Source organism: Notolepis coatsorum (genome assembly GCF_963971535.1).
Source record: "Notolepis coatsorum genome assembly, chromosome: 5".
Classification (NCBI taxonomy): domain Eukaryota; kingdom Metazoa; phylum Chordata; class Actinopteri; order Aulopiformes; family Paralepididae; genus Notolepis; species Notolepis coatsorum.
Window position 1 is genome coordinate 116,475,677 of NC_140169.1, and position 24,471 is coordinate 116,500,147.

The window sequence follows — 24,471 nt, forward strand, 5'->3', positions numbered from 1 at the left end:
CGGTTCAAATAACAAACTCAGCAAGACCGACGGCTTCTCGGTTACAGTGGGTGACAATATTGTCACAAGGAAAGATGAAATTACCTACCTAGGTTCCATCCTAGAGGCTAATCTTTCCTGTGACAAAATGGCATCCAATGTAATAAAAAAAGTCAACAAACGAACTCGATTCTTGTACCGGATCTCCTCTCTGGTAAACAAGAATACCCTGAAGACTCTGGCAGGAGCACTCATTCAAGGGTACTACGACTATGCTTGCACCTCATGGTACCAAAGCACCTCAAAGGCACTAAAAAACAAATTACAAACATCTCAAAACAAGCTAGTCAGACTACTGCTTGACCTGACTCCTAGAACCCACCTCACCCCGGCCCACTTTGACAACCTAGGATGGCTTAGAGTAGACGACAGAGTACAGCAACTTGCAATGGGCCTGGTCTACAAGATACACTACGCGACCAAGGTACCCATGTACATGTCAAAATACTTCCCAAAGGTCAGTGAATACCACGATCACAACACCAGAGGGAGCTCCACAAATCATGTTAAACCCAGATTCGGCTCAAACAAGGGACTAAACACGTTTCGCAATTATGCCACATCAATGTGGAACGCCCTACCCAAAGCTGTAAAGGAATGTGAATCACTACCCACCTTCAAAAACACTCTCAAAGAACACCTACGGGAGACTGCAATTTGAAACTGGCCCCTACAAATGTCTTAACCCAGTTGTACAGTAAATTACCAAGTATGGCTTTGTCAGTATTCCAATGTACAGTGTACAGTGTGTGTCCCCCCCTACCCCAACCTCCCCCCCTCCAATGTACAGCCCCCACCCACCAACCCCACCCCACCCACCCAACCTCCTCCAATGCGTCAAATGTATAACACTCTTTTTCTTGACACTTTTTGTATCACAAACAGTACTGTATTTGCAAATCTGGTATGTCATAAATGTATAGATGTAGCAGTACTGTCTATCTGTATGTCATATATGTTACAATGAATTGAAAATGGGGGACCCTGATGTAAACAAGACGAAAAGTCTTTCTCTGGTCTGCATCCCCTTAAAAATTGTATGTATTGAGCTGTACTGTACTGTACCCATTCTGCAATCTGTTAATAAAGTTTTCAATCAATCAATCAATCAATCAATCAATCAATCAATCAATCAATCAATCAATCAATCAATCAATCAATGTGTTGTCTGCTGTGTTGTGAACGTTCCTCGCCACTGGGGGGCGCAGTTCCCACTGCCGCACATTGAAACAGTTGAGTTGAGTCGTACCAGAGACAACCTATTATCCTCCGGTCCGCAGTCCCCTTCTCATCTGCTGGAATGAGTCGCCGATCCTGGACCTGTATCAGTCTGACTGACTGATTACCGCTCCGACTGGCTGACTGACTCGCTGTCCCACCAGCAGCGCGAACTGTTTTTTTCCCATCCAAGCTGGGTAAGACAAACATTTCTCACATTTTTCTTCGGCGTGTAGATAATTGGACAGAAAGCAATTTGTTGATGGATGTACTTGATAAAGCGTTTAGAGAAGCAATACTCCTACGGGACGGCGTCACATCTGGATTCCTCTGCATTTAGATGAATAACTCAGAACACACGAAGTATGCATTGTAAAATAACTTCATCATCATGAAATATTGCAGACCTAGGATAAGATAACCTCAAATATTAGTCTACCTAATACAGGTATGTAGTGTACCCCCCTCAAATGTACAGTAAAAATGACCAAGTATGGTCTTGTCAATATTCCAATGTACAGTGTTGCTTGTACAGTTGTACAGTGTCCCCCACCCACCCCTCCTAGTCCTACCCAACCTCCCCCCCACTCCTACCCAACCTCCCCCCACCCACCCAACCACCTCCAATGTACAGTACCCCCCCCCCCCCCCCCCCCACCTACCCAACCTCCTCCAATGTACAGTTTCTACGTCAAATGTATATACTTCTTTTCTGGACTCTTTTCGTATCACAAACAGTACTGTATTTGCAAATCTGGTATGTCATAAATGTATAGATGTAGCAGTACTGTCTATCTGTATGTCATGTATGTCATATATGTTACGATGAATTGAAAATGGGGGACCCTGATCATGTAAACAAGACGAAAGTCTTTCTCTGGTCTGCATCCCCTTAACAATTGTATGTATTGAGCTGTACTGTACTGTACCCATTCTGCAATCTGTTAATAAAGTTTTCAATCAATCAATCAAACCCCAAAAGAGAGGTAAGCTATATAGACTTTGTGTGTGTATGTACACATTTGTATGTGTGTGTGTTTGTTTCTCTGTCTTTTTGTCTGTGTGTGGCTTTACTGGCTTTGAGTGTGCATCACGTTTGTGTGTACATGTATATGTGTGTATGTGTGTGTGCTGTGCATTTGTGTGTGTATGCATTTAATTTGTATCTGTGTATGTGCGTGCATATGTGTGTGACTATATCACCACCTCCCTGACTCTGCCCTCCTCCTCCTCCTCCCTCCCTGGCGTGTTTCCAGACCAGAGCGCAGTCTGAATGGCGGAGGAGGAGAGCGGCAGAGCCGTCACAGAGGAGCAGGAGGAGCTCCAGGCCACCGTCCCGGGGCCCACCATCACTCACTCGCACACACACAGGCACACAACACACACCCGGAGCCAGAGCCACACACAGTTTCATCCTCCTCCTCCTCCTCCTCCTCCTCCTCCCCCTCCTGCTGTCACAGACACCCAGGGGCCCGGCCCTCGTCCTCTCGCCCCCACGAGGAGTCAGAGTCACACACACTTCAGCAGCACTCAGACACACACGCACGGCCACAGCCTCACACACAGCCTCTCTGCAGCCATGGCCAAGGGAGAGAGGGAGAAGGCAGTGCAGCAGAACCTAACGGGCAAGCTCCTCAAGACGCCAGAGAAAGCTCCTCACCACCAGGTAAGGAACTCCTCGTGCCTGCTGCAACCTTTTTGGATTTTCTGTGTCTGAATTGATTGATTGAAAAGTTTATTAACAGATTGCAGAATGGGTACAATGCAATACGGCTCAATACACACAATTGTTAAGGGGATGCAGACCGGAGAAAGACTTTCGTCTTGTTTACATCAGGGTCCCCCATTTTCAATTCATCATAACATATTATGACATACATGACATACAGATAGACAGTACTGCTACATCTATACATCTGTGTTCTGAATGCGTTAGTCTACCCAGTCATAAGTGATGTTGATTTGGGCATAGTCGTGGGTTCTTCCAGACTCTCCCTCTCTCTGAACTAATCTGTGAATGACTACATGATAGGAAGGGAGCAGGATGGGAGGGGGGTGAGCGTGATGCTTATCAGTCTGTGATTCATCAGTGTCAATTTGTCTCCTTAATTGTCAGCAGTTCAGGGAGATTTTGGTTCAATGTCTGCAAATGGAGTGTGGTCATTAATTTTGAGGAGATTATTTTCTTTGTTGTTTGTTCCCATTGATGTGATGATCTGCCTGATGGGATGTGAGAATACGGCTTTTCTTTGACTGATCTCATCTGTTTCGGGGAGCTTTGATGGTAAAGCACGCGCATAATCATCAGGTGATAGGGTTTAATGTAGTGTCGGCCGTAAGGCGGGTGAATGATTATGACACTTTCTTCTCACTGAATGTATATATACATATACATACATGCATACATGGGAGCCATGTGTGTATACAGTGTGTGAGAGTGTGTGCTTATATATTTGTGTGTCGCGGGCGGCTTGTGTGTATTTGCATGCGTGTCTCTGTACCATGCCATGCCTGTGAAGGAATGTGGAGCGGTGTGCTCAGATGAATAAATGGAATGCTTACTTATTGATGCTCGATCTCCAGCAGCACATGGCCCACAGGGGCGGTTAAGGCAAGGCGTGGAGAGGCCGCCCTCTGTATACTATGGACTGTCCAAGCCAGCGGACAGCTATGTGACGATAAAAAGGCTCCGGTCTTTGAGCTCATTCATAGGGTTTTGTATTATGTTCAGTTGTATCATGACTCAGAAGAACAGAGTGAAACAGAACAGAAACCTACAACCTGTTCTGCGGCTCAGGGACACATTCTCTACCACGTTGTGGTTTGGCTTTTATCTGTATTACAACTTCATGTGCTACCAATACAAAAATGTGTAGGGTGGAAAAACAAGATTCCTCACCAACCGATGCATATTAATGCAGTGAAAGTCTACATGGCTGATCGTGAGCAGAGCCATTTATTACCAGAGTTTGGCCAGATTGGACATAAGCCACTCTAGAACTATTTTTTAAACATTGCTGGCCAAACTCTTTTAATATATAGCTCTGATCATGAGTAGGCAGTTGTCATAGCAACAGCAGTGGGATATATATATATATTTTTTACTCTGAAAGTCTACTTAACTAGGACCTTGAGATGTCGCTCTGTGTGACAAAAGGAAGTAATGGCTTTGTAAGTCATATCCAATAAGGATCTTTGAGTAGGGGGGGGGGGTTAGCCCAGTGTAACCAAGTACAACCTTAAAGGGGAACTATCTTATAAATGGCCTTTTTCAGTGTTTAGCATTGTTTCCTAGCTATGTGGACTTATATTAATATGATCTATGTCTCTAATTCTCATATTGGCGCATTCTTCCAATTCTCCTCTCACAATATTCACCCTCACTGAACTGAGTCATCTGAAAATGTGATGATTTGTGATGTCAGAAAGACACTGCATGTTAATGTTCAGGCGCCGGCGCCGCGGCGCAGTGGTTTAGGTGGCCAGGCTCAAAACGGCTCGAGATCTTGAGGTAGAAAAATGCTGTTTTTGAGTACTTGATTAGAAATACAAAACAATGAATTAAAAAAAATATGTAATTACAGAGGGGTTCCATAAACTCACAGGAATTGTGTAAAAGTGCCCAAATAGTGAAAGAAATAGTAAAATAGTTCCCCTTTAATGGTTCACCTGTCACTGTGGGCATAGATATCTATACTGTGGGTGCCTCATTCAGGGCCCCCTAGTGGTTGATCGCCGCAGTACAGCTAACAGACGCGTTTGCCTTTGATTCATTTGGACTGACTTTACGGAAGGAGATTGTTTAACAAAGTGAGAACATCAAAGACATCCGAAAATCGTCGGAGGAGTTGACTTCATTACCTTGGGATTGTAGCCAATGTCACATGTCAAGAACGGACGCTACTAAATGCTACTCTATGATGTTTGTTTACAACTATAGAGATTTATGAATGTCACTTAATTGACACATGATCTGCTGCCAACAATGACTAAATCAACTTTGCCTTTCATCTTCATAATCCGTAATCCAAACAGCACATACCAGAACCCGTTCTTTCAGTCTGATGATGACACCATATCAACAATGCCACAATGAATAACCCTTTTTAAACGGCTTTATTAAGCTATCCGTTTGATCAGCTTTACCCACTGCATATAATCTCAATTCATTCAGAGATAAAGTGGTGCAAGAGTGCCACCCATTTAAAGGCCCAATCAGTGATCCAAATGTGCAGGGACGATAGTATGTTAACAGGTAAATATTCGTTTTAGTCTTAAACTGTATTGTGTGACTGTATCTTATTCTTAAACGGTTCACCAATGTTGGTAATGTGTGTACATAACACTACAGACTAGAGTACCTACATTTAAATTCTAAATTCCAAATAGCCTATTTTCCATATACCGGTGAACGTCTAAACCCCTAGATCATCGTCAAGAAAGGTTGTATTGGGGCTTTACAACGTCACGGTTATCTTCCGTTCTGATTTAAATTCCCGCACGTAGCGCATAAGAGCTGTTACAGATGGTCCCCCCAACCCCCCCCCCCCCCCCATCAATTTAGGACTAATTATCTTTGGAAATTAGATCCATTTGTCCTTGCCCATTGTTTGCTGATGGTTTTAAGTTTTAAGTTTGTGAAAGCTAAACTTGCTCGTGTGTGTGTGTGTGTTTGTGTGTGTGTGTGTGTGTGTGTGGGGGGGGGGGTGCTGTGTTGTGTCCAGTCTCCAGACAGAGGACATCCTGTTTATGCCAGTGTGTCGATTAGACCTAGATAATACATACTGTAATAAGATGAGAGAGAGAGAGAGAGAGAGAGAGAGAGAGAGAGAGAGAGAGGGGGAGAGAGAGAGAGAGGGGGAGAGAGAGAGAGAGGGGGAGAGAGAGAGAGAGTGTGTGTGTAGGGAAGAGTTGTTTCTATTATTATTGTTTGCACATCATCAGTTAAGCAGCATATCTCCAGACACCAAAGACTTTGATTTTTCTCTCCAATTAGGGATAATTACAGTGGGCGAGATGCGGGATGAGGAGAAGAGTTTTGAAGTCTCCGAACCTCCGACGCGCACTCTCTACTTACCTCTGACCCGCTTGTTTTTCACGTTTGAATAATTACACATCCCATTCCTCCCCCCTGGTGTTTGTCCCGTCGGTGTTTTCACGGGGGAGAAAGGAGGAAGAGGGAAAAGTGAAGCGGGTAATAACAGTGTGTCGGTTTTGGGCTGCGGTCCCTTTGGTGATTTCCTTCTTTTCATACAGTGAAACCCTCGAGGACTCAACGAGAGGGCCGGGTGTGTATTTGTATGTTTGTGTGTGTGTTTGATTGATTGATTGCTTGAAAAGTTTATTAACAGATTGCAGAATGGGTACAGTACAGTACAGCTCAATACATACAATTGTTAAGGGGATGCAGACCAGAGAAAGACTTTCGTCTTGTTTACATCAGGGTCCCCCATTTTCAATTCATCATAACATATATGACATACATGACATACAGATAGACAGACAGTACTGCTACATCTATACATTTATGACATATCAGATTTGCAAATACAGTACTGTTTGTGATACAAAAGTGTCCAGAAAAGGAGTGTATATACATTTGGCGTAGAAACTGTACATTATAGCCTAGTGTGTGTGTCAGTGTGTGTGTGTGTGTGTGTGAACTATCAGATAACGTGTGTGTGTGTGTGTGTGTGTGTGTGTGTGTGTGTGTGTGTGTGTGTGTGTGTGTGTGTGTGTGTGTGTGTGTGTGTGTGAAGATGGGAGTACATTTGCTACGGTATGGCTTGTCTATGTAAACAACAAAGGTTACTGGGAGTCTATGAAAAGTTGGCAGGGCAGACGCAGACGTACAGGATGATGTATTTGTGTGTGTTCCATGAGACGGTCGTAAAAATATTGGGCTTCCTAGGCAGCGGTTAGTCTTCTATTCATGTGTGAAGATGAAAGAATCTTCTTCTCCCTAGTACACACCAACAGTAACACTAACACTAACACACACATACACACACACACATTCGTACGGTATAATCGCTTGCGTGTGACAGTTTTAGCAGGCTGTGGTAAAGGAAATTAACTGGTTGGAGCGGCTCCTCTGTGTGCCCCCAGTCAATGTCACCACGGTTACTTACGCCGCAGTCCAAACAGCAGTGAGGGGGTCTCTCTCTCTGCCTCTCACTCTCGCTCTCTTTCTCTGATCATGTATCTCACACGCCAACTGTCACACTCACACACACACACACACACCCGTTTCATGTGGAAATCCTGACCCACCACACACCACGGAAAGATGCTCCATATAGAATGATGTCGGTATACGAGTTATGTGGACATTTACGCTGGAGACAGTCGGAGCCGGGGGTTGTGGCAGCTAGGACAGTGCATATGTTTGTGCTTGTTTATATTTATGCAGGGGCGGACCTAGCACATTTGGCGCCCTAGGCGAGATTCTTTTTTTTTTTTTTTTTGTAATTTTTTTTTATGGCTTTTGTCTCTTCATAGTTCTCTAACGTTAGTCTTTCTTTCCTCAACGCTCAATTCTATAAACACTTGACCGATACCCATCAATGCACAGCGCTCTAGCATGTTCTGACTGTGAACACCTAAAGCTGAGGCTCAGACCGACCGACCGTTTTAGATTTTTGGCTCATTTTCCCTTATGTTAGAATTTTTTTTATGTAAAAATAATGGTTGCAGATATAGAGGGGGGCGCCAAAACTGCACAGAGAAAAGAAAATTAAAAATTTAATTTTTTATTTTTTTTGGCGCCCCCCTCTGGGTGGCGCTCTAGGCGACCGCCTATATCGCCTGTAGGAAGGTCCGCCCCTGTATTTATGAACGGACGAGTGTGTGTACGTCCATGTGAGAAAGGGAGTGGGCATTTCTGCACCCATTACATTATGTTTGTGTGTGAGTGAGAAAGCCGTACTGTATTGTACCCATTCATCATTCATTCATTCATCATTCATTCATCATTCATTCATTCGTTCATTCATTCATTCATTCATTCATTCATTCATTCATTCATTCATTCATTCATTCATTCATTCATTCAAAGAGAGATAATAATGTATCAGAATATGTCTATCAGTATGGACATCATTTGTGAAATCATATGAAAGCAGCTAGATGCATCACTCTACATTTCCACTAAATTGCGTAGAAAATATACTCTGACTCAATCACTTAGTCATAATTCTGTACCCCCCCCCCCACCCACGCTATTACATTTCCATTCTATTGCGCCATCACCCGCCAATGGCCGCCATAATATCAAGATGAACAATGAGTTTTCTATTTTTGGAACTCTAGTAATTACAGAGTTCTAAAAGTTTCATTCTTCAGTGACAGTCGCCGTCTGCAGGCTCACCTTGTGAATTTGCGCCTCCTTTTCATCGAGTCGCGCCCCATTTTTTCATTTTAGTCACACCTCATTCCCTGGGATTAGGTTTTCCATTAGAGCTAGAATTGGTTCTGGCTGCGGCTGAATAGAGAGCACCCTTTTTTAGGTGAGCAGTTCAATCTCTTGGCTAATATCTCTCTTGAAGTCACATGTTTCTAAAGCCCCTTTCACACAGGACTTCGTCGGTAAATTATGAAGATGCATATTTTCCAAACAACACAAGCTAAAGCATTTAGGTTGTGTAGGTATTGTGGTGGGAACAAAGACATTCTATTGAATTACAATGACACATTTTTGTTGTCATCAAAAAGGTGAAGGAGGCTTCAAAGTGCACTAGTTTTGGGAGAGTCAGACAAGCGAGATATATTTTCAGAACTGAATAAAAAAAAGAGTATTCAACCGGGTCCCTGCTGAATGCTATTTGAAGTTAGCTGAACAGTACGTCACTGTTGTTGTTATTCACAAAGGCATGGTCTGCAATTTTGTGATCAAACTAGGCTTGGTTCACATGCCTCATATGATATTGTTTTGATTTAAGGTTGACATGGTCGCCTTATGTTTCTAAGAAACAAGGATGCTTCCAGCTTGTCCATTTTATCTTTCAACTTCCTACTGTATGAGCTTGTGACACTGTATCTATAAACGGTACATTTTGAAGACCCGTGTTCTATTTCTTACCAAATATCTTTGTTATGAGGATAATGAGGTAGCTAAACAGTTTTGTTCTTATAGATTGATTATATGCATTATTTATTCAGTTTGGGGATATTCACACAAGCTAGCATCTTTTTGTCAAGAAGTTCAGCGACCGGAAATAAACAGATGTGGCCAGATATGGGCAGGGCCACAATTCTGAGAATGACATCATGGTTATCAAACTTTTTTGTGTGCTGAGGATCCTCACATTGACACATATTAGGCAACGGACCCCCATTTAATAAAATCTAAGGTACTCCCATCTGAGTGATTTTGGATAAGATTAAGTCCATAATTCCATAGCTGTCTATCGTGTAGTTGAAGAACTAACAGTGGAGAAAGTATGAAAGCTATATGATCAGAATAGTCACTCTTATACGTTCTCTCATTGGGCTTAACATCTAGTGAATAAAATAGTGAAATTAAACTATTCCACATTTGTCTGGAACCCCCTCAGGGGTCCCCGGACCCCACGTTGAGGACCACTGGTAGTGAATATGTTTTGTGAACTAATCGCAGGCTCTGCAAATTTAAACATAAATCAAAGGAAATCCCTCTTCCCCCCCCAAACTGCATAGTTCACCTTTAAGGTCATCCTTCCTCAAGTATTAGCTCTCATGGTGACTGATACGTTGAATGGAGATGTCAGTGTCCGTTGAGAGACAGGTGTGACTGTGACTCAACCAGGACTTGAACTTGCGCACAGTCACAATCTATTATAACAAACTGAGCCGGCAGGTGTTTGCTTTTGTCTGTCATTTCTAACCTTGCTGGCCCTGTGTTCACAGAGCGACCTGAGTCAGAAGCTGTCAGTATGCAGCAAGCTGTGCTTCGCCATCGGAGGAGCGCCCAAAGAGGTGGCAGGAAGCGCCACCGCCTTCTTTTTCCAGATCTACCTGCTCGACGTCGCCCGGGTAATACGAGTGAGAGATTGAGTGTATGCATGTGTTGTGTGCATGCTTATCTGTGTACATGTGTGTGTGTGTATGTGTGTGTGATTACAACACAGTCTCATCAGAAGACGTAAAGTATTAGCCATAAGTAATGTATTTACGTCTTGTATAAGTAATATATTTACATTTAGTTTCGGCAAAAGTCCAAAACAAACACCACGACCTGGAATCGAACCAACAATGATTGTGGTCGTGGGCGAGTGCTCTTGCCACTAGAGTAGACAAAACCACCCACCCACCCTGATACAAACATAGTAATACTATGATGGTGGTTTGTTTTAATGTTTTAACGGTTATGGATAAGATATAAAGTTACTCTTAAGGTCAGGATTACGGTTACGGTTAGGGTTCAACGGTTATGGTTAGTTTAAGGTAACAGTGTGGTTAAGGTTAGGGTTTGGGCGACGTTATTGGAAAAGGTAGTCTTGAGGTAAAGGCACTTGCCTCCCATGTGAGTGCCCCGGGTTTGTTCCCCAGCAGGGGAACTCAAAAGTGTTCAGATACATTTTTTTGAACATGTAATATAATATAATTATTTGTACTACACATTGTACATTTTCGTAAATACGTCAATATATTACTTATGGCTATAACATTAACGTACAATATGTACCTTTTTCCTGTGGTCAATTAGTACTTTATTTACATATTTTAAGTGAGATGGATCTGGTGATTAAGTGAGCATGTGTGTGTGCGCTTGCTTGCTTACCTGCCCACGTATGCGTGTGTGTGTGTGTGTGTGTGTGTGCACTTCTTTTTAACACTTGTCGGTCCCTCCTGTGTGGCTCCTCAGATCAACCCCTTCCAGGCCTCCATGGTGCTGTTCATCGGTAAGGCCTGGGGCGCCGTGACCGACCCGGTCGTGGGGTTCTTCATGACCAAGAGCAAGTGGACCAAGATCGGCAGACTCATGCCCTGGTGAGACCCCCCGAGACCCCCGACCACCACACTGTAAAACACACCAGTCCTTTGTTCTTAGACAAGGACCTGCCTGGGAGTGTGGAACTGGAATGGTTTGAACACATAACATGATTCAAGATTCAAGATTCAAGAGGTTTAATCGTCACATACATACACAAGACATATAGTGAAATGAAGGTGGCCATGCCCGCCTTCGATTATGCAAAAAAAATAAAAAATACAATATAATAATAGAATAAAATAGAATAGATAATATAATAGACATGATAAAAATTACTAAGATAAAATACAATACAATGGTACGCTTATGAATTAAAAGATAATGGGTCCTATGTACACTACTATACAATATATCCTATACAAACTATCCTAGCTATACTAACTAACTATACTATACAGAACATAGTTATGTTTTTTTTGAGGGGTTTTTAAGGAAACGCCAACAGATAAATGTAGCCACCACCACTAATGCTAAACGAGCAAACATGGGTGCGATTTGTTCCATTTTTGGCAAAATCACCCGAAAATCATTGCATTGTTGTTCATTTCAGTTGTTTCAGTTTAATGTGATTAGACCAAGAATTCTGAAACGTGTCTGCTGGGTCACCTTCATCCAGCGTGAGCCGTGTAGCTACATTCTGTAGATGTTTATCTTTTTATCAGAGAACCAAATGTTCACTAGAAAAACAGAGATAAAAAGGTGCTTCAATATTACGTGAATATTAATAAATAATTGTATTGTGGGTAAACAAAAAATCTTAAACTACAAGAAATCTTAAATGTGTGTCTCATTTCATTCACCTTTGGCGGGAATGTGGCCCAGCTACACAACCTAAATAATTACACGACGTGTGCCATGGTCACATTTCAGGGGTCCATTGCACAGGAAAGCATGCAAGTATTCGTCTCGCCCTGGTTCACTGTGATTATGTTCATAACTTTTGCAAATGTTCACAAGGAATAATTTCTTTACATTCCACTTCTAAATTATAGAACACTCTTGCCTCTGCGTCAGATCTATTTTACATTCAGTATCGTCAGTAATCAATTGAAAACTGAAATTACCACCGTAGTATGTAAACAGTGGGTAAACGGCAGGTGCTGTGTGCAACACTCAGTGCTGTGTTACACCAAGGCTTTTCCACAGTCCCATTAATCACTAATTACAATGCAGCTACATTCCCATCAGACTTAACCCCCTAGTGATCTCAAGGTTGCATGTGTGTGTGAGTGAGTGCGTGCAGGGGCGTAGCTGGGGGGGGGGGGGGTAGCTTAGGATGATTCCAAGGGCCCAGCACTGGGGGGGGGGGCCCAAAAAATGCTCTCATTGATACTATGTTTCTTTCTGAAGTGTGTGTGTGTGTGTGTGTGTGTGTGTGTGTGTGTGTGTGTGTGTGTGTGTGTGTGTGTGTGTGTGTTTGTGAGATATATAGAGAGAGAGGGGGGGCTTTGGTAGACTATTGCATTGGTCCATTCATTGAAGATGAACGCAATGCGACATCCTTTACTAGGCTCACCCACCAACAGTGCAGGTGCTGAACTGCTGATCCGAATGTATAGGTGAAAACCATATTATGCGTTTTCATCAATAAAAAAATGGCCAAAAAGATTTCCGCTCACGCGCTTACGCGCGCTCGCATTCACTGGGGGCCTACAAATACATTCTTTCATGGGGCCCAGAATCTGGAGCTACACCCCTGAGTGCGTGAGTGAGTGTACAGGCTTATGTGTGTGTGTGTGTGTGTGTCCTTTCGTTCCTGTATGGCTATGTATATGTACAGTACATGTGTGCGTGTGTGTTTGCATTGTGTGTTTGCTTGGTAGTTAAAGGAACACGCCAACATTTTGGGACATTAGCTTACCGTCTTCTCCAGAGAGAGAGTCCGCTTCCATTCATTGTGCTAAGCTAGGCTAACGTGCAGCCAGATAGCTTTCTACTGAATGCACAGAGAGAAAACTGATATCTATCTTCTTGTCTCTCTCCGGAGAAGACGGTAAGCTAATTTCCCAAAATGTTGGCGTGTTCCTTTAAGACCAATCAAAACACAAGGCGATAGTGTTGGCGTGACACCGCTCACTTGGCAGTGATTACTGAGAGGGGTGCTTAGCGTTGCATCTAATGTGTGAGTGAGTAGTGTGGTATAAAGCGTAGATTACACACAGGCCGACAGCGCTGGAGGAGATCCACACTTACGGAGGCCTGACAGCCCCAGGCTCGCTGTAGTAGACAGATGGTGATGACTGGCTGTTGGTCAATCAGCTTTGATTAGATCTGTGTGTGTGTGTGTGTGTGTGTGTGTGTGTGTGTGTGTGTGTGTGTGTGTGTGCGTGTGCGTGTGCGTGTGTGTGTACTGACGCTGAAGATCTTTTCTGCTAGTGGAATGAAAAGGGCATGTAAGCATTATCCCCGATGCAAGAACACAGACAAAAACACAGATGAAGAAAAGTGAAAAATGAATGATCATGTTTTTCAATTGTCCATAGGATTGTGGGGTATTGATTTTTAGCGTGAGTTGAAGATCATTCCAAGAAGCTGGGGCATTAAAACGGAAGACTGACTTTCCAACTTCAGTCTGCACTCTGGGGACCTTAAGCACGAGCCAGTCATTTGAACGTGTCAGATAGGGTCCATCATTTCAATCTAGCAACATTGTGATATAAGGTGGTGATTTCCCGGCAATGGCCTTAAAGGTAAACCGATACCAATGTTTAGTTTACGCCTCTGGCAGAGAAGACCAACCCACTGTATCACACAGGATGCAGCGGTGAGTTCCACATCCATCACCAGTAATACATCTGAGAGCAGAATGATCGACTGTGTCTAGAGGTTTAAGAGTGGAAGGAGCGGCAGTTCTTTTAGGGGCGACAGTTGAGCGGAGGTAGAGCAGCCATCTGGTGATCGGAATGTTCCCGGTTCGATTCCCACTCCTCCCGGGCAGCGAGTTGAAGTGTCTTTGAGCAAGACACCTAACCCCTAATTGCTCCCGATGAGCAGGTTGGCTCCTTGCATGGTTGCCTCCGCCGTCTGTGTGTGAATGTGTGAGTGAATGGGTGAATGTGAGGAACAAAAATTCTAAAGCGCGTTGGATAAAAGCGCCATATAAATGCACCATTTACCATTTCTGTGTTTTATTTGCATTAAGTGCTTAAGACCAATAAGTACATCTTGCTGAGCATTAAATGAGAGCAATGCTTTAATTTAATTCACATTGACCAGATATTTTCTTTATATACAGGGTCAAAGGTGTGTGTGTGTGTGTGTGCGTGTGTGTGCATGGGTGCTGCATGCGTAATGTGTCCGTATACTGTGTAGTGTACTGTATGTGCATGTGAACACCAACTAGGCCTGTCCCTGAATAAGGATTTGTATAGTCGACTTTGATTGCCCCAAATTTGCCGATAGCAAATTTTTTGGATCATTCCATTTGGGCTTTGGGGGGTGAAGGCTTCGTGTCCTCTGCGAAAGCATGCAGTTGGTCTACTGATGGATACATCTTGATATTTGTCTAGTCTAGTGTGTTCATTAGACGGGTGAAATCCTCTTTCAGTGTCTCTGTGCCCGTTTTCTTAGGCAGTTAGCCTCCCCGGTATGCGCGCCATTAGCGTTAGCCACGCTTCTAGGCCTCTTTGCTTTTGGAAATAATTATCAAAAATAAAATCGCATTCGACTGAGAGATTGGCAGTCAACTATGGCTCCTTTCGATCGATTAGTCGACTATTCGACTAGTCGAGGTCAGCCATAATACCAACACATGCATGATTTGTGTGTCACTCTCTCTGTGTCCAACTTGTGTGTATTTGTGTGTCTGTGTGTGTATCCGCGTGTGATGATGATGATGGTGATGATGAACACCGTGAGAACGCCCAGACCCTCCCTAGCTTCGAGTCCCTCAGAAATCCCCCTGTTGTCCATGTGGGAGGAAGTTTGTATTCCCCCTGGCCGTGACATCAGCAGCCAGACAGGAAGTGATCGGTATCTCTGTCCCGAGCGGTTTGAGGATGGAGTTGTTCATCTTAGCCCTGCCCCACTGGCACCCCTGGTCCAACGCTGTGTGCATTTGTTGTTGCAGAGACCCCACCAGGCCAACGCGTAAACCCAGAGAGACCACTTAATCTGTCTCTCTTACATACAAACTCCTGCTAAACTTCCCTCCTCTCAACTGCCACACTCCACTCTGCTGTTGCTCAGGCAGGCCCACCTTGGAGTAGAGCTCGAGGCTCTATGCCAGGGGTTCCCAATAGGCATTTTAATTTGGCCCGGCAATGTTCTATTAATCAAACGCGATTTGATTGATCAAATACTGTTTCTCCTATGATAATAGCGTCCACTTTTATTATCAAGTTTGTATAATAAAAATAATAATCCTAGACCATAGACAGTGAATGAGGTTCTGACCTTGTGTAAGCCCTTATACCCACACAAGGTTTTCATTCTGGTTCAGACCTAGTAATGCTAGAAATAATATAAACCACATTTAGGTGTAAGAGCTCACACAATTTTTTTTTATCACACATTGTCTCATTGTCTCTTTTTAAACAAAACTAAATCTTGTGTAATGTAATTATTATGACAAATCTTTTTAAACTAAATATCAAATTATAACAATTAACCAATTCCTAAATTGACTCCTACACCTATAATGCTAGAATATAAACCACATTTAGGTGTAAGAGCTCACACAAACATTTTATGGCCTCATTAAATCAGAGCCCCATTCATTGTCTATGGTAGCCCCAGATTTCTCTCTCTGATTTATAGCTTTAGGAGAGAGTGGTGTGTGTTCACAAATGCTGACTGAACTGTCCTGGGGCACAGGACATCTTTTCCTCGTTAACTCTCAATAACTGTCAAACAAAATGAATGTGTGCGATTATGCGTGAGATTATGTGCAAAATAAATCATTTTTTGGTGCGCCCGTTTAAACATCCACACGTCTTTTGATCTATTGGAATGAGGACTGTATGGACTCGACCACATTATATTTACTTTGGAATAATAGGCTAATTTAACGGTCTGCGCGGCCCTCAGAGCAAGTAGCCTACTAATGAATATACTATATGCTTTTATTTTATTTTCAGAAAAGTATTATTTGGTTTTATCTCTTCAAAAACACCCTATTTCCATGTAACTTGCCTCAATCGGACAATATTTTATACTATAAATTTCAACTCATGATTGAGTACATCAGCTTAAAAAGATGGGTATGAGTTTAGGTGGGTTTAAAATCCGCTACTTCCCTGCCTTGGATACAACCACCTTCTTTTCACTGAGTTGTATTTTTTACTTTATACAAATTATACTGGTATATATACACCACAGCACCCCCTCCACCCCAATGCACAATGCACAGCCCCCAACTACCCACCCGAAGGGACCAGGTGTTAAACCTTTTCATTTATAAGTTGCAATTACCTCACTCGGTCAACAACCACTATATCGCTACAGATCCACCACCTCACTATAGCTAACAACAAGAGAGGAACTCTTAAGACAACACTCTCTCTCCTCCTCGCTCCACCGCCTGACATCTAATTAACATGCACCGCCAGGCTCCCGGCGCAAGTCAGGGAGGAGAGAGAGAGCGATGGTGCCTGGCTTATCATCAACCTGTTAATTAGGGCCGTGAAAGTTAATGGGGAGTTCGCAGAGAGTCAGGCGTGGGTGCACATGTGTGTGTGTGTATGTGTATCTGTGAATGTGCACACATGCCTCTGCTTTTGTTTCTAGTCTCAACACAATCATGGGATTTTTCCACTTGCGCCACACATCCTGTGAGCCATCTTGCAGAACATTCTAACTTTCCCATTCAGTGGGTTGGGCTTTTGATTCCACTCCCCCCCCCCCATGACCAGGCACTCTATAATGCAGGCCCAGCGATGTCAGCCTTCTTTTGTGTCAGCAGACAATCAGGAAGGGCCTCTATGGACGGGCTGGACGCTGCTAGAAAATGACTGTTCCCTGCTTCTCTCTCTCTCTCTCTCTTTCTCTCTACCTCTTTCTCCCTGTTTCTCTCTGTTCAGTTTCTATACCCTCTCTGTCTCCTCTGGGGGGGGGGGGGGGGGGGGGGGGGGGGGGTTCTGTGGGCGGGGTTTAGTTGTTGGAAGTGAACGTGGCCAAACACCTTAGTGTCCTCGTATCAGGTGAAAGGGCAGGGTCAGGGAATGTCCAGTCACCAAAAATGCCAACGTTCCCATTGTTATTATCTGCGGTTGAGTCCGTGTTACAATGATGGTGTGACTCTTTCCAGATGAAGATCAAATATTTAAAATATATATAAAAGTTCTAAATGTGTGGCAGCTACTTAAGGATGTCAATCAGCATCAATCAAATCGATGCCCCCCCCCCCCCCCCCCCAAAGGTCTGTTCGTTCACAAATACCTCAAATTGAGGAAACTTGCGATACCGTGATCGCCGTTTCCATGGATCTTTTTTTCTTGAAACTTGAAATTACTTATAGAAGAAGTGATGACAAGATCTCGGTTCCAAAGGAAATTACTTGGTTGTTTTTACTCCATGAGTACACTGTTGTGTTAACTCCAAGTCACTGTGGGTCTTTTTCACCATCCACGCCACCCCCGTAGTTAAAAAATAAATAAAAAATCTCCCCCCTTCAATATGAAATGTGCAGCTGTTCCCTCAGACCAACCATAATGATATGGACCAGTTGTTTTCTTATGCATTATACATCGCCACATTCTGAAAACAGCACAACACAGCAGAATCCTTCTGCTCCACGCTCGCTCAGTGTGTGTGTGTGTGTGTGTGTGTGTGTGTGTGTGTGTGTGTGTGTGTGTGTGTGTGTGTCTGTTTGTGTATGCATGCACATTGCCAGTGCATGTGCTTGTGAATGTGTGTGTTTGTGTGTTTTTTTTTGTGTGTGTGTGTGGGGGGTTGTCTGTGTGTGTGTGGCTGCATCTATAAGCACTTGACTATGCTGGATAGAAATCTTGTGGCATTTCCCTGGTTCTCTGTTGCTACCCAGATTCCTATCATGCTCTCAAACACATAATCAGTCTATCACCCGTCCGGCCACTAAGCCCCACAGTAATCTTCCCCTAGAAATATGGCCTGATTTTCTCACCATTATGACAATTACATAATAACTACATACTGCTGTCACCCATCTTGACAGGCGGGGAGGGAGGCTGCTTCTCTCCTCAAATAGGTCAGGTAGAGAAAGAGCTGTCACAGCAAGTGTTTCTTGCAGCCCTGCTGTGGCCTTTTGGGGGAAACGGTTCCAAAACATTAATAATAATGTTTTTGTGTGTGTAATGTATGTGTGTGTTAGGGTTGCTGCGGTGATGTCCTATGATTAATAAACTCACGACAACAACACCGGTGTTAGCAGTGACATCGGACATTTTACAAAGTGACGCTCGATATCTGTAGACCGCTTACTCCGATTTTTTATGTCATGCGACTGCATTGAAAACAAAGCGTAATGTACTCGGTGGATGCTTGAACACAGAGTAACACCAGAACTACCACGGCAAGCCTAGTGTGTGTGTGTGTGTGTGTGTGTGTGTGTGTGTGTGTGTGTGTGTGTGTGCGTGTGTGCGTGCGTGCGTGTGTGAGTGATTGCTGGCATGAAAGTAATATCTAATATTGAATATTGTTCAAATAAAGTTTAGATTAAGTCATTATGTCATTATCTACAATAGGGGTTTTGCCCCATTTGGATATGAATACCATGTCTTGAATACACATGTGTTTGACTGTACATGTGTCTGTGTCGTCAGGATGGTGGGCTGCACACCGTTCGTGGTGGTCTCCTACTTCTACCTCTGGTTCGTTCCTCCCTTCACCAACGGAAGGTTCATCTGGTATCTAGGCTTCTACTGTCTCTACCAGACCCTCATCAATGTAAGTACCTCAGTGACGTATCACACACTATCCTGCTTAACTCAAAATTCATTACTGGGAGAGATGTCATATTTTAACCTTTTTTTTGTTTTTTTGGAATGTTTGGAATGTTTTCTTTAATTTGTCTAAAAAACATAGTTTTCAAAGTCAAGACGTTGTGACATTGTGACACCGTGTGGTTGTACCGTGTGGTTTCTGTGATTGTACCATGTGATTGCACTGTGTGATTGTTGTGATTGCACTGTGTGATTGTTAGATATTCAGTAAGAATAATAGGGCTTTGTATAAATCAGTTGCAAAATATAATCCATTCCCTAATTATCTTTTCTTCAATTCTTAGTTGGCAAGAGTCATAAAATATTTCCTAAATAGAATAGACCTATACAGTATTAAGGAATGTGTAGCTTTGTGTAAACAAAGAAGGTTGTGTCAAACTGGTAAGCTGAATATACAGGAAACCTACCAAATTATTGCCCTTTTTGACAGCAATGGTAACCCCAGCATCCCACCCACCAAAAAAACAAAACATGTAAAAGGATGCTATTTACAGTGATTAAAAGCCCTTTGAATAAGGCGTTCATGCACGTCAACCAACCAGTTTCTGTTATTATTTTGTTTGATGATCACAGTGACATGTAACCCAGTGGTGCTGATCAGAGCCTATGAAGCACTTAGACACCAGACCTCAAAGGGAAAGGTTTTTCCTTTTTTTAATTTGCCAAGCTCTCTGCCATACATCTCTCCTGTGATCCAGGACGAACCCCTATATAACATGTGCTACAGAGCGTGCAGACCACTGTAGCCACACCGTGGCCAGCTATAATGGCATGTCATTCTAACTACTTGATAAGTACATGGCCAGTCCTGCCCGGAACCGCTGGCTGGGTAAATACTGGTTACCAGTTTTAGATGTCCCTTCATTGTCTCTGAGTGTGTGTGTGTGTGTGTGTGTGTGTGTGTGTGTGTGTGTGTGTGTGTGTGTGTGTGTGTGTGTGTGTGTGTGTGTGTGTGTGTGTGTGTGTGTGTGTGTGTGTGTGTGTGTGTGTGTGTGTGTGTGTGTGTGTGTGTGTGTGTGTGTGTGTGTGTGTGTGTGTGTGTGTGTGTGTGTGTGTGTGTGTGTGTGTGTGTGTGTGTGTGTGTGTGTGTGTGTGTGTGTGTGTGTGTGTGTGTGTGTGTGTGTGTGTGTGTGTGTGAGTGAGTGAGAGACAGAGGGAGAGAGAGAGGAGAGAGCTTGGAGAAGCAGCTGTTATGGAAGACCGTTGTGTGTCCATATAAACACCAGGGCTAAAGTACACTGCTGCGGCATCGCATCAGTCTCAATCAATTGATCGCAAACTGCCATTGGATTGATTAGATTCTCCCGTGTGTCTCGTCGGACTGTCAACTCAGTGCCAGTCAGTGTCGGCTCTTATGAACACTCTATAAATGCTCTTTTCCAACAAGTGCCCCCACAAAATGACATGCTTGATGTGCAGCAGCGCCGGGGAGGACGGCAGGGAAACTGACTGGGAGACTTGAGTCTTTCATGGTTTGCGTTTATTTCGGTCACGGCTGCCGGAGACGCTCGGCCACACTGCTGACTGGGCTCTTGTGTAAATTACAACGTTGTGACGGAAAGCGGCGAGAGCGCTCGCTTAGTCTCCGGGCGGAGGTGGTGGTGTGACGGAGTTGGGGGGGGGGGGGGGGGGGGGGGACGGGACGGTGGTGTCACAGAGGTGGTGGTGTGAGGTGGGGGGGGGGGGGGGGGGGGAGACGGTGGTGTCACGGAGGTGGTGGTGTGACGGAGGTGGGGGGGGGGGGGGGGCGGAGGTGGGGGGGCAGAGGGCTGAGGTTTTTACGAGCACGATATTGATGTTTTCATGCTTGTGTCATCGCTTTCACTGGAACAATGGGCTGAGATGCCTCTCACAGCAGCCATGTCCAGAGGCCAGGAGGGACTTTAACCCTTTCACTACCACACTACATAACGTTAACCCTTTCAATACCACACTACTAAAGACGGTTAACCGTCTGTAGTGTGATAGTGAAAGGGTTAACCTTCTGTAGTGTGGTAGTGAAAGGGTTAACCCTTTGTCGTGTGACAGTGAAAGGGTTAACCTGCTGTGTTGTCACAGTGAAAGCGTTGACCATTTGGTAGTATGGTAGTGAAAGGGTTAAAAAAAAAGCAATTTGTTACGGATTACAGGCTTAAAAGCGCAATAGTCGGTAGCATAATCTGCTGTAGGCTGTGACACTAACGCAGTAGTACCATAAACCGATTGCTTTTATTGTTTGTCTTTATGACCTTGTTCTAAAAATGTCGATTACATTCTGATACTCAAACAACCATAATGTCGGGACATACAAAATCAAATCAGTATTGATAATTAAGACCCTATGGCTCATCTCCTGACATTGCTTTGACTGCTCAGCTCTGTTGAAATAGCTTTAGCCAACCTTGAATTGTGTTGTTTCTGACCTGGCATTGCTTCTGCATCTCTGTTCTCTCTCAGTGCTACCACGTGCCTTACTCTGCTCTCACCATGTTCCTGAGCACAGACCAGAAGGAGAGAGATTCAGCCACAGCCTACCGTAGGTCCTTCAAGATATAAATCTGCAATATGACTGTAGTATTAAGACCCCCAAATCAATAAACATGAGTGGACCCTCATTTGATAAGATTCTCTTCTCAGGTATCTCCACCTGAGAAGAGAAGCTTTTGATTGTTAGATTAAATTCCAAAATGCCATAGCTCTTTACTGTAGCTGAGGAGATAACAGTAGAGAAGGTGTAACCTATGATCAGATCTTATACAGTATTCTTCCTTTGGGCTAATTACTAGTGAATGAAATAGTGAAATTAAACCATTTCCCATTTTCTGGGGACCAATTGGAAATATTTTGCAAGTCTTTATGGCACGTGTCTGTTCAGGTTAGAAATGTCTGAATTCATGCAACGTGGTGGCTTCTATCAGGCCTGTTTTACTGGTCAGAGGCCTCCTCCTCATGTTTCTGATACTCATCTGTGTTTGTATTATGATGTCAGGAATGACTATGGAGGTGCTGGGTACTCTGGTGGGGGCTGCGATTCAGGGCCAGATCGTGGCCAGCGCCCACACCCTCAAGCACTGCCCGCTCCACAACGTGTCCTCCGGTTACCTTGGCAACAGCAGTGGGGCAGAGATCGTCAAGAGCCTCGCGCACACCCAGGACTTCCTGTCACACGCAGTAAGTGTCACCGTGCCAACCGTGGTTCAGGTGTCCTCAGAGTAGTCCGTGGGGTGGGGTGGGGTGGGGTGGGGGGTGGGAGGGGGGCTCAGGGGGTTGTGAAAATAGCTGTGCCTCTCGCCTATATCTGGGCAGTTTCTCTTTGCTTGGTTTCGCTGAACTTCCTGTCAACAAGTGATGAAAATAATTCTGTGGAATGAAGGGAAGGATTGTACAAAATTAAGTTCATATTTGCAGACTGTCTCAAAGTCCCAACCCCCCCGACATGGCCTCGCATTTTCTATAAACCGCGGGATTGAGGGGAGAAGCCACCGTTTGATATCTGAACCCAACTTCCTGAGTCGGGCAGGGCTTGCTCCGACCACAAACGGGGGTCCCTCCCTTACATCAGACCCCTTGGAACCCCTTCCCGTGCGGAGAGAGGCCTCTGCAGTCTGGGTGTGATTATGCCTATTTTAATCTTGTTCCAAAAGAACAGTAGAAGGAACCCCCGGAGCCCCAGCTCGTTGGATTTTGTGAAACATTGAAAAACATTTATTTGAAGCCGTCACATCAGTTGGTTTTACTCAACTTGGTACTTAACTGCATTACTTGAGCACAAGTGCTTAGCTACTTTCCACCCCTGCCTGACATACACTAGGAATCTGAACGAAACACAACACAACATCGATTTAGATACATTCACATCCACCGTGCTGTTTGCTGACCTGTGGAGCAGAGACAACCATAGCGAAATCCGTCCTGGGACTTTTTGTGAAGACGTAAACACGGTTTAGCCCAAATTGTCCCACGTTAGACTTGGTTACGCCGCAGCTATTTGGGGTTCAAATGGTTCTTTTCCAAATGGATTCTGGGTGAACCCTATTGGGGCAGCCATCTCACCGCATGCCACCACGGCAAGCCCTGCTATAGCCGCCCCCACGCACCACATTCCCCCGCGGTGGTTGTGGGAGAGGGTGGCACACTGTCTGGCCCACGCTCGCCCAACCCCCCCCCCTTCGGAAACGGAGGACCGTTTGATGTGAATAAATAATAATAAACCACTCGGCGGCGGTGCCATGCGGAGGAAAATAGCAAACAAGCTCAAGTTGTTTAGGGCAAGGCAGTTCCTGTTGGGGTTTAGGCCTTAAAACCTTTAAGGGTGTATTTTAGGATGCAGATCGACTTGTGGTTTTTCTTCCTGTTTATGCTTTCATTTGAACAGGGAAATGTAGCGTGCGGCAGCCTATGTCAGCTGAATTGTGGAAAACACATGCATAATGCATTGATAAACAAACGTCAGTTTTGATAAGGATGTTTTTCTTCTTCTTAAGAAATTGGGATGCGATACGAATGAAAGATTTGGCGTGGGCCCAGAGTATAGAAGCCGACGTGCCACAGCCTCCATAGGCAGAGATGGATAGAGACGTCGGCCCACGTGTTCATTCTTCCCGTAGACACGTGAATTAAATTCCAGTTCTCTGGTTCTTTCCGTCTCCCTGCAGAAGGAGGTGTATATGATAGCGGCCGGGGTTATAGGAGGAGTGTTCCTCATCTGCACTGTGGTGATGTTCCTGGGAGTCAAAGAGAAAGACGGTGAGTGGTTGTGTGTGTGTGTGTGTGTGTGTGTGTGTGTGTGTGTGTGTGTGTGTGTGTGTGTGTGTGTGTGTGTGTGTGTGTGTGTGTGTGTGTGTGTGTGTGTGTGTGTGTGTGTGTGTGTGTGTGTGTGTGGCACTAACCCCTCTCCTGTTTCACGGTAACCTTGTTAGCAATCTTTCTGTTCATAAGTGCTGTATGCATGAGTCCCTTTTTTCAAGTTAAAATAGTATTCTATCGATAGGGTACATTTTGTGCTGGTGTAGTCGTGTGATGCCCCTGTGCTCAGCATGGACCGAGCCGATGACAGAGAATGAATCAAGCCCATAGCTTCTGTACTTTAACCTACACCAGCAGGGTGTCAATGAACTGCTGATCTTACCGCCTGCAGACCAGTCAATGTTAGCTCACTCTCTCTCTCTCGCTCTCTTTTTGTACTGTACTCTATGTGGCAGTTCCCAGTGGAACAGACGGAGTATACACTGCAATGCAGGGGCAGTTCTAGGGTTGCCAGAGAGAGGTTCCATATCCCAGAAAGATTAGAACAATCCGTAGCTTTGCTCTCCTACAGTGTCATTTGATACCCTGCATAGTCCT

The 24,471-nt window shown here is 44.3% G+C and overlaps 1 protein-coding gene across 2 annotated transcripts in view; it reads left to right on the plus strand.

The window, feature by feature from the left end:
- The first annotated feature begins 1,345 nt into the window (after positions 1-1,345).
- Positions 1,346-24,471, plus strand: part of mfsd2b (MFSD2 lysolipid transporter B, sphingolipid) — a 34,478-nt gene continuing 11,352 nt past the window's right edge. Inside the window, exons 1-8 of one of the 2 annotated variants that reach the window (XM_084314970.1) lie at positions 1,346-1,454; positions 2,514-2,917; positions 10,141-10,269; positions 11,102-11,226; positions 18,970-19,093; positions 21,586-21,664; positions 22,118-22,299; positions 23,784-23,874. In XM_084314970.1, the coding sequence (XP_084171096.1) occupies positions 2,531-2,917; positions 10,141-10,269; positions 11,102-11,226; positions 18,970-19,093; positions 21,586-21,664; positions 22,118-22,299; positions 23,784-23,874 (1,117 nt within the window). In that variant the 5' untranslated portion in view covers positions 1,346-1,454; positions 2,514-2,530. Of the gene's footprint in view, positions 1,455-2,513; positions 2,924-10,140; positions 10,270-11,101; positions 11,227-18,969; positions 19,094-21,585; positions 21,665-22,117; positions 22,300-23,783; positions 23,875-24,471 lie in introns of both variants that reach the window. The other variant, XM_084314969.1, reaches the window with a different exon arrangement.